General features: G+C 41.0%; 1 protein-coding gene across 1 annotated transcript in view; it reads right to left on the bottom strand.

Annotated features, from left to right (window-relative positions):
- Positions 1 to 18,678, bottom strand: part of LOC150077580 (inactive phospholipase C-like protein 1) — a 649,255-nt gene that overhangs the window by 298,380 nt on the left and 332,197 nt on the right. Inside the window, exon 16 of the mRNA XM_090386715.1 lies at positions 9,918 to 10,096. Coding sequence (XP_090242841.1) covers positions 9,918 to 10,096 — 179 coding nt within the window. The remainder of the gene's footprint in view (positions 1 to 9,917; positions 10,097 to 18,678) is intronic.

Below are 18,678 nucleotides of genomic sequence, written 5' to 3'. Positions count from 1 at the left end.
GCAGTCATAGCATGGATTTGTTAAGGGGCAGTCTTGTCTAACCAATATGATAGGTTATTATGATGCAATGACCAAAGAACCGGATGCAAAAAAATAATTTTGATATCACATACTTAGATTTCATGAAGGGCTTTTGATTCTGTTGCACATAAAAGACTGTTGTACAAACTGAAGCAATGTGGCATTACGGGAAAGTTACTCCTGTGGATAAACTCCATTAATAATATTAGTAGAAGAACCTCTACTAACTTCTACTAATGTTATTGGTGGAGTCCACCCACCCAGGATTCAGTGCTGGACTCGTTGTTTTCAAATTTTATTAATGATATTGATGAAAGAATATCAGGCTTAATGTCTAATTTTGCAGATGATACAATTGTTTGGTAGGGTGGTTAATGACAGTACTCGGGGTGAGATACTGCAACAAGATCTGGGAAAAATGGCAGTTGCAGTTTAATATTGACAAATGTTAAAATTCAAAATGTTAAACTTTGGGATTACTGCTACCCACCCCCTTTGGGTAGCAGTAATCCCAAAGTAACTGATCAACTGTGTGGTAACTAAACTTAAGACTAGTGGAAAATGAAAAACACCCGGGGATATTTGTGCAGCCAGATATATGAAATTCTCTGAGCAATGCAAATATGTTGCCACAACAGCTCATAGCAGGTGGTTGATTGTTGGACCAGGCTTCCATCTGTTGTTGTAGAAGTGGATGGTTTGAATAAATTTAGGAAGAATCAGACAAATTTTTGGAGTGAGTGAGAGAGACAGAGAGAGTGTGTGTGTGTGTGTGTGTGTGTGTGTGTGTGTGTGTGTGTGTGTGTGTGTGTGTGTGTGTGTGTGTGTGTGTGTGTGTTATTTTTGGTTTTTTTTTTAGGAGCATTAGCAACTAAGGCCATATTGCTCCGGGATATGCGGTGGTCATTCCCTGACCTTTCCGCATCCTCCGTATTTGGTGGTGATGGGCTCGAACCCCGGTCTAATCAAGAAGCGTGTGCTATGCACTGCTGCTCCTTCCCACCTGGCTACGGAGGCGCCGTGTGTGTGTGTGTGTGTGTGTGTGTGTGTGTGTGTTTTGTTTGTTATTTGGTTTTTGGGAGCATTAGCAACTAAGGCGATATTGCTCCGGGATATGCAGTGGTCATTCCCTGACCTTTCCACATCCTCCGTATTTGGTGGTGACGGGCTCGAACCCCGGTCTAATCAAGAAGCATGTGCTACGCACTGCTGCTCCTTCCCACCTGGCTGCAGAGGCGCCGTGTGTGTGTGTGTGTGTGTGTGTGTGTGTGTGTGTGTGTGTGTGTGTGTGTGTGTGTGTGTGTGTGGTTGATGCTATATAAGCTTGGTCTCTTGCAAACTATTACAACTACACTCCGACTATTATAAACAACATTTGCACAACATTCTATTGGCATAAACTTCGCTACACTAACTCGCAGTGAATTATTTCAGTAATGTAACTAATAATGCACTGCAATTGTACTATGTGTTTAATATTCCCCAGTCTGAAACATTTGGCTTCACCTCGTAGAGGTAAAACATTTATTCAACTTGTCAGAAATCAATACAGAATCATCAATAGTTATGTCATTCTTATTCAGTGGACCAATGTGGTTCATCACTTTCCTTCTATTTTTAACATAAGCAAAGAAATATTTGCCACTTTGCAGCTTGGACAAAGAATTTTCATATGCCTTAGTCTGCCTATTTCTTGCCCACCCCTTTAGTAACTTCATTGAAGAATTTTTTTTACTTATTGTAGGCTTCTGGGGTCCCCTGGTAATTTATAACCAACCCATGCATTTTTCTTCTCTGTTACTATCATCATCAGTTCATCTGACATCCATTCAGGTTTGAACTTCGAACAATACCCATTAGTTGGTAGCTTATAAAGTTACTTTCGTGAACACTTTCCATTCAGCATCAGTGAAGAGAATGTAAAACTGTCTAGAATTCCCACTGAAGAGAATGTAAAACTATCTACAGCCACTGTAATCATCTTTGAGAAAATTAAATCACTTCCCTTTGATCACAACAGCAAAGGGAAGTGATTTGTGGATTTACGTATACAACTATAAATAGAATGATATTGCTTTTAATAATTCATCTTTTTTCTAACCATCAAAAAATTAAATAAATTTTTGTTTCCTTTATAATGGTTAGCATTATTATGGCTGCTCAAGTTGTCCTCAACACTTGTATTATATCAAATATCCACTGTTTCTAAGCAAAATAATAGCAAAATTACCCTTCTTCTGCTTTACAGGAGATTGTGTTTAATTATGGAAAAAGCATTGCAAAACTCTGAATTATTATATACAAAATTATATAAATTGCTTCCCTCCTTGAAATATAGTGAATTCTGAATATTTCAGATTGTCACTATTCAGGAAAGTGCGCAGTAGTCTGATGAACAGTGGAGGCCATCTTCAACTTATTAGAGTTATTGCTTGTTGGTTAGTGGCTTCTAGGCCCATTGACTACATTGCCACAGTTGTCAATGTGCCTAGCAGAGGTAGATGGCTATATATATTTTATGTTCAAAATGTCTGTACATGTTCTGCAGGAATTATAAAATCTAAAATTACTCATGTGCAAAACTTTGCTGCTGCTTCTTGAAATTGTCCAACTACAGCCTCAAGTGTGAAGGTCTTTAAGAGTTCTTTTTTTTCCCGGTCACCAAGAGAATTTGAGCCTCCATCTCACCAAATCAGTGACAAGTGACAAAAGCATTGTGATAAAGATTTGATTTGATTTTTTATGGCGCATTGGCAGCTAAGACCATAATGCGCCAAGTCAAAGTTAAAACGTTACTAAACATTTTGGTAGCCAAGCCTACCACGTCAAGCAATTAATTTTTATGTAAAAGAGGTACAATAAAAAGCATAAAAACTTAGATTTGTGTATAAAAATTAAAAGCTTGTAAAAAGTTAAAGACGTCGGACATATTGTCTCTGTCACCTATAATCTGACTGAGTGTCAATGGCTCAGTCAAATTATTAAAGGCGATAAAATACAAGCGTCGTGCTTCTCTAAAAACAGGACATTCTATTAAAATATGACTGACGGTTAAAATAACATTACACATCTCGCACATAGGTGGGTCATCCGCCCTCAGCGAATAGGAATGGGTTAGATGACTATGACCTATGCGAAGCCAAGCAAGAACAACTTCCTCTCTTCGGACCCTGCGTAGACCGGACTGCCATTGCGAAATTACAGGCTTTATGTGATGTAGTTTATTTGTGACCTGTCCGTGCCAAGAATCTTGCCATTGGGAATATAATTTAGAGCATATTATTTGCCTGTAGTCTGTATAGGAGACTGACAGGTAATGATTATCCAGGGAAATGGCTGATTTGGCAGCAGTATCAGCCGATTCATTTCCCCGGATTCCAATGTGGCTTGGGATCCAGCAAAAGCGAATATCGAATTCTAATTTCATGAGAGAGAAAAGAATCTGCCGGATCCTGGACAGGATTGGATGAGGGTTAAAACTCACCGATACCAGGGCCTGTAACACGCTCGATCAATCGCAATAAATCATATACCTCTGGTAGTCACGATTTTGAATGTGATCTAGGGCTGTTTAATTGGAATGCATGTGAATATATTGTGTTAGAAAATCTTTGAGTAATGATGTCTCAACTATTCACATGCATTCCAATTAAACATGGAATATATTGTGTTAGAAAATCTTTGAGTAATGATGTCTCTTTGAGTAATAGATCGCTTTTAAATGTAGAGGATATTTGTTCGGGTGTGGAACTTTGTCTGGCCAGCACCACTATGGTGTACCAAGGTGTTATGTACAAACAGGTTCACGGACAGCCATGGGATCTCCTATTAGCGCCATCGTGGCCAATCTGGCCATGGAGGAGTTAGAGGACAGGGTTTTTAGTGGATGTCAGTTTCCCATAAAGAAATGGAAAAGGTATGTTGATGATACCTTTACCGTGGTCCAGAAGGGAAGAGAGGATGATGCACTTCATTGGCTTAATAGCTTCTCCCAATTTATACAATTTACCTCAGAGGTGGAAACAGGAGGTGCCCTTCCTTTCTTGGATGTACTGGTCTCTAGGGTAGGCCCTAGGCTCAAAACTTCTGTGTTTAAAAAACCTATGTGCAGAGGCCAGTACACCCATTATAGTTCAGCACAAGCTGGGCAGCATAAGAATAGTGTAGTGAAAGCTCTACTAGATAGAGCAGGGTCACACTGTACCACCTCTGAGGACAAAGAATGTGAAATTAGACGAGTCACAGCAGACCTTAGAAAATGCGGATACCCCCAGAGGATCATAGACAGATTTAGTAAAGGAATAGAGTCTAACCGTCAGGAACCATTTGTTCCTGTGGCTACCGCATACATTCCTTACTATCCGGGCGTTACTGAGATCTCGCTAGAGTTTTGAGGGGTTATAAAACACGCTGTGTGCAGCTTCCCGGGCGGAGGTTGCACACAGTGTTGTCTCAGGTAAAAGACCCAATAGCAAAGGACCTGAGTAGTGGAGTAGTATACAGGATAAAATGCCCGGATTGTGGGGAATGTTATGTGGGCGAGACAAAACGACGGCTCAAGGATCGTCTGGGGGAGCATGCAAATGCTATAAAAACCGCTGATTACAATAAGTCTGCTGTGGCCGAACATTTTTGGGAGAAGCAGCATCAAATTTCCCCAGAGGATGCGGTTATCGTGGATCGAGCGCATGGGTTCTGGAACCGTAAATGGCTTGAGAGCCTACGAATCTGTTCATCCGACCACAATATTATGAATAGGGACAGAGGTATGCATATGCATCCTCTGTTTGAAACTATCATCCTAAGTACGGATGAACGGTTCTGCTTAACACGTTCCCGAGCTATTTCCGCTTCCAGTTCAGACCATGCGCCGACTGCACCACGTGTATAGGTACCGTGAGCCCGTTATATATGGACGTGCTGCAGGAAGTTTTGTTACTGCTGAGGAAGGAAGCCGATGCTTCCGAAAGCTCCAGACACTTTTATTGTTTTTATCGCTTTTAATCCGGTTTATTTTAGTGTATTTTATCTTAAGGATTTTATCACAGTTTTAATGTTTTTACATGTATATAATTTAATTTAATATAATAGCAGTTTTTGTAAATAGTTATTTTATTTTATTTTAATATGTAAATATTTTAGTTACAGTAAATACTTATTCTTATGGTTGGTGTGTGAGCTGATTTAATGCTAAAATATAAATTTTCCCAACCTCAGAGGCCTTTTTCAGGATGTCTACCGTCAAGTTTAGCTCATTCAGCAGCCCTTGAATGTGAATACCAAAAGGTTTGTTGGCAGTCCGACGGGTGTTGTAGAGGTTTTCCCAGTGCGGCTCAAAAACGGATGGCCACGTGGGATGATCGGGCAGGGATTTCAATTTGAAGGCATACTGTAAGGACAACTGCTTACGTCGAAGAGACAGAGATAGTTCATTTGCTTCAACGTAAAGGCTTTGGACAGATGTGCGAAATGCTCCAGTGGCTGTCCGGATGGCTTGATGGTGGATTGGATCTAACCACCGAAGTGCACTATCTCTAGCAGAACCGTAAACCTGAGACCACATAGTCGAGTTTGGAACGGAAAAGTGCCCGGTAGAGACAAAGAAGGGTAGCACGATCTGCTCCCCATGAAGTTGACGAAAGAGCACGAAGGATGTTAAGCCCTTTGACACATCTTGTCCTCAGCTGACGAATATGTTGTAAAAATGTCAGCTTTTTGTCGAAAATAAGTCCAAGGAATTTGAATTCTGCTAAAACTGGGATGTTATTTTGCCCAAGCCTTAATTCTGGGTCAGGATGAAGATTACGTTTGGGACAGAAGTGTACACAAACAGTCTTCTGTGATGAAAATCTGATCCCATTAGCCAAAGACCAAGCTGTAAGATGGTCAATGGTTTTCTGCAGTTGCCTTTCAATGACCCTCATATTGCATGAGTGACAAAATATAGCAAAGTCATCAACATAGAGGGCATTGTTTACAGTGGGTGGAAGTTGTTCTGCGATAGAGTTTATTTTGATTGCGAAAAGCGTGACACTTAGAACGGATCCTTGTGGGACTCCCTCTTCCGGAGAGAAAACTCGAGAGAGCGTGGATCCTAAACGGACTTGAAACTGGCGATTCAAAAGAAAGTTTTTAATAAAAACAGGAAAGTTACCTCTAAGACCAAAGTTATAGAGGTCTTTTAAAATCCCAAATTGCCAGGCTGTGTCGTAGGCTTTTTCAATATCAAAGAAAACTGCTACCAAATGCTCAGATTTAATAAAAGCATCACGAATGGACGTTTCTAATCGGATTAAATGGTCCAGAGTGGACCTATTTCTTCGGAAGCCGCACTGTGTCCTGGAAAGCAGACCATTTGTTTCTAAATACCATATGAGGCATGCATTAACCATTCTTTCCAGGACTTTGCACAAACAGCTTGTCAGAGCAATAGGACGATAGTTACTTGGATTGCTAGGTCTTTTCCTGGTTTTGGGAAAGCAAGGACAATAGCCCTTTGCCAGGAATCCGGAAATTGTTTGTGAATAAAAATTCTGTTAAACAGAATTAAAAGGTGATCCTCAGATTGTGGTGAGAGGTGTTTTAGCATTTCGTAGTGGATGTCATTGGGCCCCACGGCACTTGCATGCGTGAGAGCGAGTGCTGCATTTAACTCTTCCTGTAAAAAGGGCTTGTTATACGATTCAAGCCCTTTTGAAGAGAAGTTCGGTGGGTTTTTCTCAATTTTCGTTTTCAGGGCCAAAAACTCTACGGGAAAAGATGTTATCGCAAAGATTTTTGCAAATGTTTCCCCTAGACTATTTGCAACTGCAGTTCGATCTGCAATTGGACATCCGTTGTGCTCGAGGATCACTGAAGAGCATGGTGGATATTTTCCCTTCATTTTCCGGATCTTATCCCAGACTACTTTTGAGCTAGCAGCCCGAGTTATGGAAGATGTAAAATGAATCCATGATTTCCTTTGGCTCTGACGTCGTACATAACGTGCTTTTGCATGTGCATGTTTGAATGATATTAAATTTTCAGTGGTGGGATATCGGCAGAATATCCCCCAGGCTTTGTTTTGTGCTTTTTTTGCTGCCGTACATTCTGAATTCCACCAAGGTTTCGGGAATAGTGGGAACCGGCTGGATGATTTTGGGATTGCAATTGCAGCTGCTTGGACAATCGTTTCTGTGGCATACATGACTGCTTCATTGATTGGCGCCTGACTGACTGTAGCAATGTCAAAGTTTGCCAGATATTGAAAGACATTCCAGTCAGCCTGATCAATCTTCCACCGCGGTAAAGTAAATGGCAGACAGGGTCTATCACTAGTTAGGGTTGTTATCACGGGGAAGTGATCGCTTCCATATGGATTTTCTTCTACCTCCCAAGTAAGTGAAGAAAGGAGAGAAGGGGAGCAGATAGAAAGATCAATGGCAGAGAATGTACGGGTAGGCATGTGGAAGAAGGTGTTTGTTCCCACATTTAAGAGGGAGAGGTCATTGTCAGTGAGCATACGCTCTATGACACCCCCTTCGATTGATGTTAGCACCACCCCACAGAGAATTATGTCCATTGAAATCCCCAAGAATTAAACAAGGGGAAGGCAATTGCATGATAAGATCATCAAGGCCTTTCTGGGGGATGTCAATCCCAGGTAGCAAATAAACGGAGCAGACAGTTAATAAGAACCCCACTGAAAGGCGAATTGCTACAGCCTCAATGCTAGTTGTAAGCTGCAAAGGCTGAAATGGGATCTGGTTGCCGATGAGGATTGCGACTCCTCCGTGAGCAGGACCATCCACAATTCTATCCTTACGAATGATGGTAATGTTATGGATAGTGGGGTCATCATTTGCCTTTAAATAAGTCTCCTGTATGCAAAAGCAAGCTGGTTTGTGCTTTTGCAGGAGTGCCTTGATGTCATCAGTATTTTTCCGGAATCCACGACAGTTCCACTGTAGGAATTTAGCCATTATTTTGGCTTGGTGGGTCCATCAGGCGGCTTCCGAGGTGCTGAGGGCCTACCTTTTTCAGTTCTGGCTTTCTCCTTCCTGGGGAAGTATGCACGCTGTCCAGTGTCCATTTCCTCCTCAGCAAAGAGCTCCAAAACTGAGTCTTCTTGTACCTCCTTCTGCTCGACATCCATGTTTTCTTGGATACTAGGTGGTATTTCACCTTTCTTATTCTTTTCTTTTGCATTTGCTTTTGTTATTCGTGGAGTATTAGGAGGTACCGATATAGGAGTGGCAGCTGATTGGTCCTTCTGTGCAGGTTTTTGGGAGCTTAAAAGATAACGTGCGATGGGATTATATGATTCTTTTGGAGGGACGGACATATCCGTCTGAGTCCCAATCGAACACCTCCCTGCTACCTTCTGGGCGTAGGTAGGTTTTTTGATGTTGAGAGGTTTCACTGCTTTCCTTGCCTCCTGGTACATGTTTAGCTCTGCCTTCAGCCGTTGAATTTCTTTTTCTTCTTTCCACCTCTGGCATGCTCGTGAGTAGGCCAGGTGTTCGCCTTCACAGTTAATACAGGTCGGTTTCGTGGCTGAACATGCTGTTGTTTGGTGGTCCTTTGCAACACATCGAGCGCATACAAGGACTCCACGGCAGGCCATTTGAGAATGTCCATATTTCTGGCATTTAAAACACCGTAAAGGGTTTGGAACATATGGACGCACTGGACAGTTGATGTAGCCAGCTTTAATCTCATCAGGAGGTTTGGGAGAGTTAAAAGTCAGGATAACACTCCTGGTTTTAACAATTTTTCCATCCCTTCGCGCAGTGATTCTCTTGACGGCAGTAACTCCCTGTGGTTTTAATTCGGAGCAGATTTCCTCCTCGGTTACGTCGAGAAGGTCCCACTCCGAAATGACACCTCTCGATGAATTTAGTGTTCTGTGTGGTGTCGCTGTTATGGGTATTCCTCCAATTGATGTTACTCGGAGTAGATGTTCAGACTGCCTGTCATTTTTTGTTTCAATCAAGAGGTCCCCAGAACGGAGCCTCTTAACTGACTTGGGTGTACCTGCTAACCCATCCAACCCTTTTTGTATAAAAAAGGGTGACATTTTACCAATCGGTGTTTCATTGGTGGAATGCATTATTAAGAACCTTGGGACAGGCCCTGATGGTAGTTCGGTTCGCTGCCTCTTTGTAGCAATAATGCTATCTGCCTCTCTGTCAATATTTTCAGATAGGGACCGGGTTGGGGCCCCTGAAGGAATATGTTTATCAGGATTCATGAAGTTTTGAAGTAGTTCAGTGCCCGGGCTCCCCACCCACCACGGAGCCCAAAGGGACACCCACTACCCAGCATGCAATAAATGCGCTCGGGAAAAACGCCAGGGCTACCCAGACACTATACCCGCACTGCCGCCAGCCTGAATCCTGTCCCTCGGACCATGAGGGTAGGGGCGTGGCATTGACACGGTTGACCCTTGCAGGCAAGCCTACTAGCCGATTGATCCTAGCTGGGCCCTCCAGGACCACCCGTCTTGTCGAAGCAGGGGCCAAAGTGGTGTATTGAAGCTGGGCCCCTCATCCACCAGGATCCCCCTTTCCGAATTTCCACGGGTCGCAGCGCACAGCAAACACGCCGGATTCCATTGATGTAAGCCTGGAACCTGGGCTGTGGGCGTTGGATCCCAGTGATGCTAGTCTGGAAGTCCAGCAATGTCACTGGGAGGTCCCCTCACCACGTACAGGTGCCCACGTCGAGGGGGGGGTGATAAAGAATACTCTACTGGGTTACACAGATTTTTTTTGTGATAGTAAACTGAATTATTAAACTGAAAGATTAAGTGATAGTAAACTGCAGTTATAAATCTATCAAAAATTCATATTTGGAAATTAGTTGATATAATTTGTTCTTCCTTTCTTTTTGAAACATCAGGCTGAAATAATTACCTTAATATGAAGAGAAGTAGATTCCATTCCTGGTATGGGCTCTTTGCTTGTGGCACTAAATAACGACTGCTGGTCTGTAAGAAAATAAGGTTTCTGGACATAACCACAACATCCATTTTGTTGAAACCAGCCTTGATACAGATCCATCATTTGTCCAGCTGTCTGAAAGTTCATGGCAACTGAAAGAGAGAGAGAGAGAGAGAGAGAGAGAGAGAGAGAGAGAGAGAGAGAGAGAGAGAGAGAGAGATGATAAGATATATTTATTTATATATACCTAAATAGATCACTTTAAAGAGGAGAGACGTTATTAAAATAAAATTAAAGAAAAAATTAACTCCTACTTTCGAAGTGGAATTTTAAAATTCAGCACTTCTTTTCTTTTTTTTTTCTCCATGACCTCAGTTTCAAGAGCCAAAATTGAACACATTTGCTGCAGCTTATATTTGCAAGGATCCTTTGCGTGTGCCTTCAAGCACTTCTCTAGGGCACTGGAACAAGCAGTGCACTGTTTTCTAGTAAATGGAAGGGATATCATCCGTGAAGTATCCTCGCTCCAAGCAACACCTGCAGCTGTTGTTTGTAGCATTCTAACATTAACTGATGCATTTGAAAGAGATTCAGAATGCATCACTTCAATGTCATCAGCTTCACATACTGTTCATCCCTATTCCTTTTCAGTCCTGATGTCCCAGGCTGTGGACCCAATATAAAAACCCTTTAGGGAAAAATTTTATATAAAAACACTTTTTTATCTAAACATCAACACTGACGGAATCCATACTGGCGATCGTTGATCAGACGGAAGGTAGTTTAAGAGTTGGCGGTTAATTGATTTCTCCATTACTCCATTAGGAACAGGCTGGATATGAGCAAATTTCCAAGCAGAAGGAAAAACACCTTTGGAATAAGAAAGTGAAAAAAGGCGGCAAAGAATACGAGTAAGTTCAGGAGTACAGGTTTTGAGACCAAGTGGAGAAATACCAACAGGACCTGGAGCTTTCTTAGCATCAAGATTCATCAAACTCCTTCTGACATCCTTTTGATGGAAGACCACAGGAGGCATTGAATGGAGCGTGTTGGGAATGGTGGGAGGTGTTTTACCAAGATCATTAATATATGAGTTGGAAGAAAAATGGGATGCTAGCAGGTCAGCTTTATCCTTGGCTGAAGTGACAACAGAAACCATCTGGTTTGGACAGAGGTGGGCAAAAGTTGCGGCCAATAGCTTTGGCAAGGGACCAGAATGCTCGGCTACCATTAGGCCAAGAAGCAAGTTTTCTACTCTTAGCCTGTTCAAACTCTAGTTTGGACTGATTGATAGCTGCTTTACAATTTTTGTGAGCTTTAGTGTAGGCAGAAAATGAAACTGAAGAATTAGAAACAAGCCAATTACGATATGCAACATTCTTCTCTTGAACAGCCTTAGCACATTTATTGGAAAACCAAGGTTTAGATAAAGGATGAGATTTTAAAGTGGAGTGTGGGATAAAGGATTCCATTCCATTCCTGCAAGAATAATTTCACTGACACGATCTGAGCAAACGTTGACATCAGAAGTTTTGAAACAGTAATCTGACCAAGGAAAAGTTTTTACACAAAATTTTATCAGTAGACACATAATAAGGATGATTTTTATTTATTATTTATTTTTATTTTTCGCAAACTAAAGAATTAAAATTAAGCAAGTATAATCTTCAAAAAATTTTACCTTTTCTTCTTGTGGAAAATACTAAACAAGACAAAATATATTTGACATAAGCCGAGAACATATGAAACTGTGAGCCTATTATACAGCTTTTATAGCACTCGTGGAGATCAGGAGAACAACCAGGACAGCAAATCCCAAAGCTATCCCTAGATGGCCTCACAAACTAATGAATTAAAATTCAGCAAGCATAATCTTCAAAACGTTTTAACTTTTCTTATTGAGGAAAATACTAAACTAGATAAAATAACTTCAATATAAGCAAAGAACATATGAAACTGTGTACCAAGTATACAGTTTTTATAGTGCTCGCTAAAGTGTGATTGAAGCTAAGCAAAATCCCAGCCATAATGCAATGGTTTGTTGTTTGTTTGTAGGCTTTACAGTGCAAGAGCAGCAAAGGCCATAATATGCCTATGGTGATGTTAAATTCATAGTTACCATAATGCAATTAGCCCATGGTTCAATCAGTGTGCTGCTATCAAACAGTTGTTCATTTCATGTTCAATGCCTTTTACAGCATTCATTTATTGACCGTAACTGAATGGACACGCAGTTGAATCAAGGACACAAAAACTGCAGTTTGATTTGAAACAAGTTTGGATTCTGGCAGTGAACATGTTAAAAACATTAACTTTAATTATTTCTACACGGAAGTTACTTTTTATATATATCCTATTTATAAGTAGTTGAATTTAATAGAAAAACTAATTATTTTCATAAGTATCTGTCACAATGTCCATTATAAATAACATAGAATGGGTATTCATAAGGCCAAGGAAGCTTTTTCAGCATCAGCAAAAAAAAAACAAAAAAAAAACACATTATTCGCATAAGATAAAATCATCCAATTCTACTTTGAATATAATGCCACTCACTGCCTTTTTCACATTCAGACACAAGGCATTCCACTGCCCATAGTTTAACTTCATGCACATCAATTTGCACATATGTGGCCACACTTCATTGAACCCTCTCTCTCTATAAGTGTTTTGACTTTTTAAAAGAGGCAGTCTGACTACCATCTTGTACAGAAGGCTAGTTGGTTGGTTGGTTAGTTGGCTGTATTGAGATTTATTGGTGCATCAGCAGCTGAGGCTATAATGCACCCAAACCAGCATATACAGGGTAATTCACTACCAGTGCGACAAACTTGCAGGAGGTGTAGGGGGCACAAAGATGAATCGGAATCACATAGCATTGCAGGGTCCGAAATGCCTTCGTCATGCAGTAGAGGACGTTGAATGGGAGGTCGCGTGAACAGTGATCCTGCTGGAAGTCAGCATTTGTGAATCGGTTCCCGAGGCAGTAGGATGGACAAGTATTCAAACGTTGAACTGGCCGACATGCACCTTACGTATGGAGCTGCGGACTGTAATGGGCGCGCTGCTCTGCACTTGTACCAGGAACGTTTCAGGCACAGGCGTGCTCCTCATCATACGATTTTCGCACGTGTGCACAGAAGGTTACTGAGACTGGTTGTTTCACGAGCGTTACCATGAATCGAGAGCGAATGACAAGGACGCCAGACAATGAGGAGAATGTCCTGCACCTTGCAGAAGGCAATCCGAGTACGAGTACTCGAGCGATAGGCCAACGATTGGGTATTTCCCAATCCACTGTATGGAGGATACTGTCAACAAACCAAATGAGTTCATACCATCTGCAACGCGTCCAATCATTGGAGCCTGCGGATTATCCACTCCGGAGGACTTTTGCTACTTAGTTTCTTCAACAGAAACGGTTCGCAAATGCTGACTTCCAGCGGGATCGCTGTTCACGCGACCTCCCGTTCAACGTCCTCTACCACATGACGAAGGCATTTCGGACCATGCAATGCCATGTGATTCCGATTCGTCTTTGTGCCCCCTACACCTCCTGCAAGTTTGTCGCACTGGTAGTGAATCACCCTGTATGAAAAGTTAATAGTTATGATTTCAGTGATTTCCAAAGGAATAGGTCTACTCTGGACCATTTAATTAGGTTGTTTTTTTTTTTTTTTTTTTTGATTTGGTAGTTGTTGGCGCATCGGCTTCTGTGGCCATATTGCACCTCCCAAGGTTTTTGCAGTACTTTGATCCAAGCCCGAGGTGGGAATCGAACCCACGGCCTTTGGGTTGCCGGGCAGGTACTTTACCCACTCGGCTAGCCCGGTCGGCAATTAGGTTGTAAAATTCCATCTGAGAACCTTTTCAGAATCAGATCACTTTGCAGCAGTCCAGTCTCCGAATGCTGCAATTTGCAGGACTTAAGCCTTTCTTGGCAAGAGCATCCCTTTGTCACTCTTACCAATCTCATTGCCCTTCTCTGCACTAATTCCAGCAGCTCCACATCCTTCCTAAAATGAGGCCTCCAGACCAGTATGCAGGACTCAAGTTGTGGATTGACCATTGCCGTAGACAAATGGACAATCACTACTAGCAACAAGACCCTATAAGCTGCCCTGGCAACATGTCTGCGCTGCTCTGAAAACCTCATATCTGACTGCACAATTACCTCCAGGTCCACATCCTCCATTATCTTGAGTGTAACACCTCACAGTCAGCATGTTACTCCAGGGTTACTGCTATCCACATTGAGCACTTTGCATTTGTTAATGTCAAACTTCAGTTGCCACCTCTCATCCCATCTGCCCAACTATTCTAGATCCTGTTGCAGCAGCTTACCATCATTACTGTCATTTACAACTCTACCAACCTTTGTATCATTTGAAAACTTAGACATTAAGCCTGATCTACCTTCATCAATATCATTAATAAATACAGAAAAAACAACAATGGTCCCAACACCGAACCCAGAGGAACTCCACTATAATAACATTAGTCCACATAGAACACTGTCCACTGATTACTACTCCCTGTCTTCTCCTACTCAACCATCCCTTTATCCAAAGCAGAAACTTGACCTTAACGCCATGCTGCTCCAATTTCTATAGTAGTCTTTCATGGGCAACAGTATCAAAAGCTTTAATGAAATCCAAGTAAATGACATCAAATTATTTTTTGCATCCAGTTCCTTTGTGATCTCATCATAGTATCCAATCAAACTAGTTGGGCAAGATTCCCCTTAACAAACCAAGGCTGTGTCTACACTATAACTGCAATCTTCTCTAGATGATGCAGCATTGATTCTTTAAACAGTGACTCCATTATTTTCCTTGGAACAGGTCTCAAATTACTATGTCACCCTTTGATCTCCCTTTGTGAATTGGGGATCCATTTGTACATTTCCAGTCAGTGGGGAATTTCCCTGAATCCAACAATGCTCTCATAATTATGGCTAAGGATTTGCTTACTTCCTCTGCTGCCTCCCTTAATATAACTAGATAGATTCCTTATGTTGAACTTCAACAATTTCTCCTCCACTTTAATCGCAGTTATTACAGAATTATTTAGCGCCATGCTAGAGTTTGACAAACTTCTGGCCTCCACTTCCCTACTGAATTCCTCATATGTGAATGTAGATGCCAAATAGTCATTCAGTTTGTCAGCTACCAGAGCAGGGTCAACAGTTGAACTATCAATAGGAAGTGGACCAATCTGATTCATCCCCTTCCTTCTAGAGTTTACATAAGTAAAGAAGTCTTTGTTTCTTTTTTAATTTGAATCCTTTGCTAAAGATATCTTGTAATCTTCCTTCACTTGACTAACCTCCTTGACTAATCTACCACAAGCTACTCTGTAGCTTGTTTTTTTTTTTTTATTTTTTTTATTTTTAGGAGCATTAGCAACCAAGGCAATATTGCTCCTGAATATGCAGTGGTTATTCCCTGACCTTTCTGCATCCTCCGTATTTGGTGGTGACGGGCTTGAACCCCGGTCTAATCAAGAAGCGTGTGCTATGCACTGCTGCTCCTTCCCACCTGGCTATGGAGGCGCCACTCTGTAGCCTGATAATTTGTGTATCCCATGCATTTTTCTTCTCTGCTTTGAGTCTCATTTGTTCATCTATTATATAGTGTAGTAATGATGATTAATTAATTAAATTTATTAATTTTTATTCATAATTAAATTTTATTTAAACATAAATCATGCCCCAGACAAGAGCAACAAAGCAATGTACACAAATTAGAGGGAGTGTTTTGCTCAGGGGAGAACCAAATGGGTCGATTCTTCAACGCATCAAAGTCTAAAAATATGTGCAAAATGTTTGCACACCTTTCTGAAACAGGACATGATATCGCCATGGAGGTTGTCTTTGTGTGTGTTTGCTAAGTGCAGAGAGCATCAAGCAAATATGCGGCAACTTAGCATTCTTATGGACGGTGTATGAGAATTTGAAGAGTAGGGTACATGCCCTTGAAGGAATTAAAATGGGAGGGGGGGGTAGGCCCATAAAGCTATCAGCTACCCAACTCAATGATAGAGCTCACTCTTCTGCACCAGGCAACACAGTAGCAATCTTCAAGGCAGAATGTGCTGGTCCCACAGGAGTTAGTTATTTTCAGTGACTCCACTGTCAGGGAGACAAGTAATATATTGTGTAAAAGGATATGTGGAATAGGACCAGGGTATGTCTGCTGGGGAAAAAGTTGATGATGCCATAGAGCAGGTATCATCTTTTCAGGACACAAAGGGTGATATTGTTGTACATGTTAGCACTAATGACATTAATAGTACAAGATCTGCAGATTTACTTAACGAGTACATTGGCATTACAAGATTGTAAAATTGGGATGACCTGCGAGATTTCTTTTCATCTTTTCCTTGGTCGGATTAATGTTTAAAAACTTCTGATGTCAACATTTACTCAGATCATGTCAGTGAAATTATTCTTGTAGGAATGGCATCCTTTATTCCACACTCCACTTTATAATCTCGTCCTTTATCTAAACCTTGGTTTTCCAATAAATGTGCTAAGGCTGTTCAAGAGAAGAATGTTGCATATCGTAATTGGCTTGTTTCCAATTCTTCAGTTTCATTTTCTGCCTACACCAAAGCTTACAAAAATTGTAAAGCAGTTATTAATCAACCCAAACTAGATTTTAAAGAGGCTAAAACTAACCTCTTGCTCTAATGGAAGCTGAGCACTCTAGTGTCGTGCCAAAGCTATTGGCTGCAACTTTTGCCCATCTCTACTCCCACCTCTGTCCAAACCAGATAGTTCTGTTGTCGCTTCAGCCAAGGATAAAGCTGACCTGATAGCATCCCATTTTTCTTCCAACTCATATATTAATGATCTTAGTAAAACACCTCCCAACATTCCCAACATGCTCCATTCAATGCCTCCTGTGGTCTTCCATCAAAAGAATGTCAGAAGGATTTTGATGCTAAGAAAGTCCTGAGAATATTTCTCCATTTGTTCTGAAAACGTGTGCTCCTGAATTTACTCCCGTTCTTTGCTGCCTTTTTTTTCACTTTCTTGTTCCAGAGATGTTTTTTCTTTTCTTCTGCTTGGAAATTTGCTCATATCCAGCCAATTCCTAAAAAGGGTCATAAATCACTCACATCCAATTATCATCTCATTGCAGTTACTTCTACTCTTTCTAAAGTAATGGAGAAATCAATTAACCGCCAACAATTAAAATAATTTAGAAACCTTCTGTGTGATCAACTATCGCCAGTATGAATTCCATCAGGTCGATCCACTCGTGATATTCTGGCTTGTTACTCATTTATGGATAAATTCAATGGAAAAGTTTGGTTAAACATAAGCAGTTGCTCTTGACATCTCAAAGGATTTTGATCATGTTTGGTATAAAGGTCTTCTAAACAAGCCTCCATCTTATGGTTTGCCAACTGTTTTTTTGTAACTAATTTTGCTAGTAGGGAAAAGGAGGTGATTATCCCTTTGTATAAGGCGAGAGTCAGGCCAAGCCTTGAGTCCTACATACACGTCTGGAGTCCTCATTTTAGGAAGGTTGTAGAGTTGCTTGAGCGAGTACAGAGAAGGGCTACAAGATTAGTGAGGGGGAACGAAGGGGTCCTCTTACCAAGAGAGAGAGATTAAGCTCTACAATTGCAGCTTTTGGAGACTGCACCTGCAAGGTGATTTGATTGAGGTGTATAAGACCTTGAATGGGTTGAGCAGGCCCAATTCTGATGGGATCTTCTGCTTGCTTAGATTACGGACCTGAGGATGCATAAATTAAAACTGAAGAAAGACAGTTGTTGAATAGATGTGCAAAATTTGCCTTTAGCCAGCGAGTGGATGATTGCTGGAACAAACTTCCATCTGTCGTTGTGGAAGTTGATAGCTTATATAAATTCAAAGAGGAACTGAACAAACTTTTAGAGGGAATGAATGTGTGAAATGAGGGGTTTTTTTTTTTTTTTTTTTTTGGCTGATGCTACATAAGCTTTCTATCTTGCATCACATGCCTCTACTACTTCTACTATCTGACATCCATTCAGGCCAGGGGTGGGCAACTTTTTTCGTCAGCAGGCCGAATGAAATTTTCGCATCATGATGCGGGCCGGAATAGATTGAACGATTTAATAAAAAAAATCAGAACCTAAAAAATGTTATATTACTTGAATTATCAAATTATTAATGAATTTTTAATAAAAAATATCTGAATCCAATTATCATTGAAAATGCAGCATTCGGCATCAATTTTTTTTTTTTTTTTAATTGGCTCATTTTATGGGCTATAAATTATATTAAATTAAAAATTGTAATAATTAGAAAAGGCATAAAACATAAAATATCTCGCACCAATATTATTTTTTTCAATAAGAAGTCAAACCCAAAGGAACTTCATTCGATCGATGCTACAATAATAATTAGGAAATAACTCTTTGACGCTGCGTAGAATCACTTGGTTACTGTTGTACTGGCCACGATTCCTGATTGAACCGAATTAAGCCGAACGTTTACGGCGAGTGTAGTCAGGTATGGATTTTCTATATTTATGCATTTACCGAGGGGGTCGGATTCAACATCGTCGTGGGCCGGATGTGGCCCGTGGGCCTGCTGTTGCCCACCCCTGATTTAGGCCCAAACCTTGAGCAGTATTTCTTAGTTGGTACGAAAAGCCTAATGGCTTCCAGATTAATTCCTTGAATGCTTGTCATTTAGAATTTACTGTTGGTAACATAATTTGTTACACCTTGA

The sequence above is a fragment of the Mastigoproctus giganteus genome, chromosome 12, assembly GCF_048544385.1.
Source record: "Mastigoproctus giganteus isolate SK-2022 chromosome 12, ASM4854438v1, whole genome shotgun sequence".
Taxonomy (NCBI): Eukaryota; Metazoa; Arthropoda; class Arachnida; order Uropygi; family Thelyphonidae; genus Mastigoproctus; species Mastigoproctus giganteus.
The sequence above is the reverse complement of the archived record's forward strand: the minus strand, read 5'-3'. Positions and strand labels throughout refer to the sequence as shown.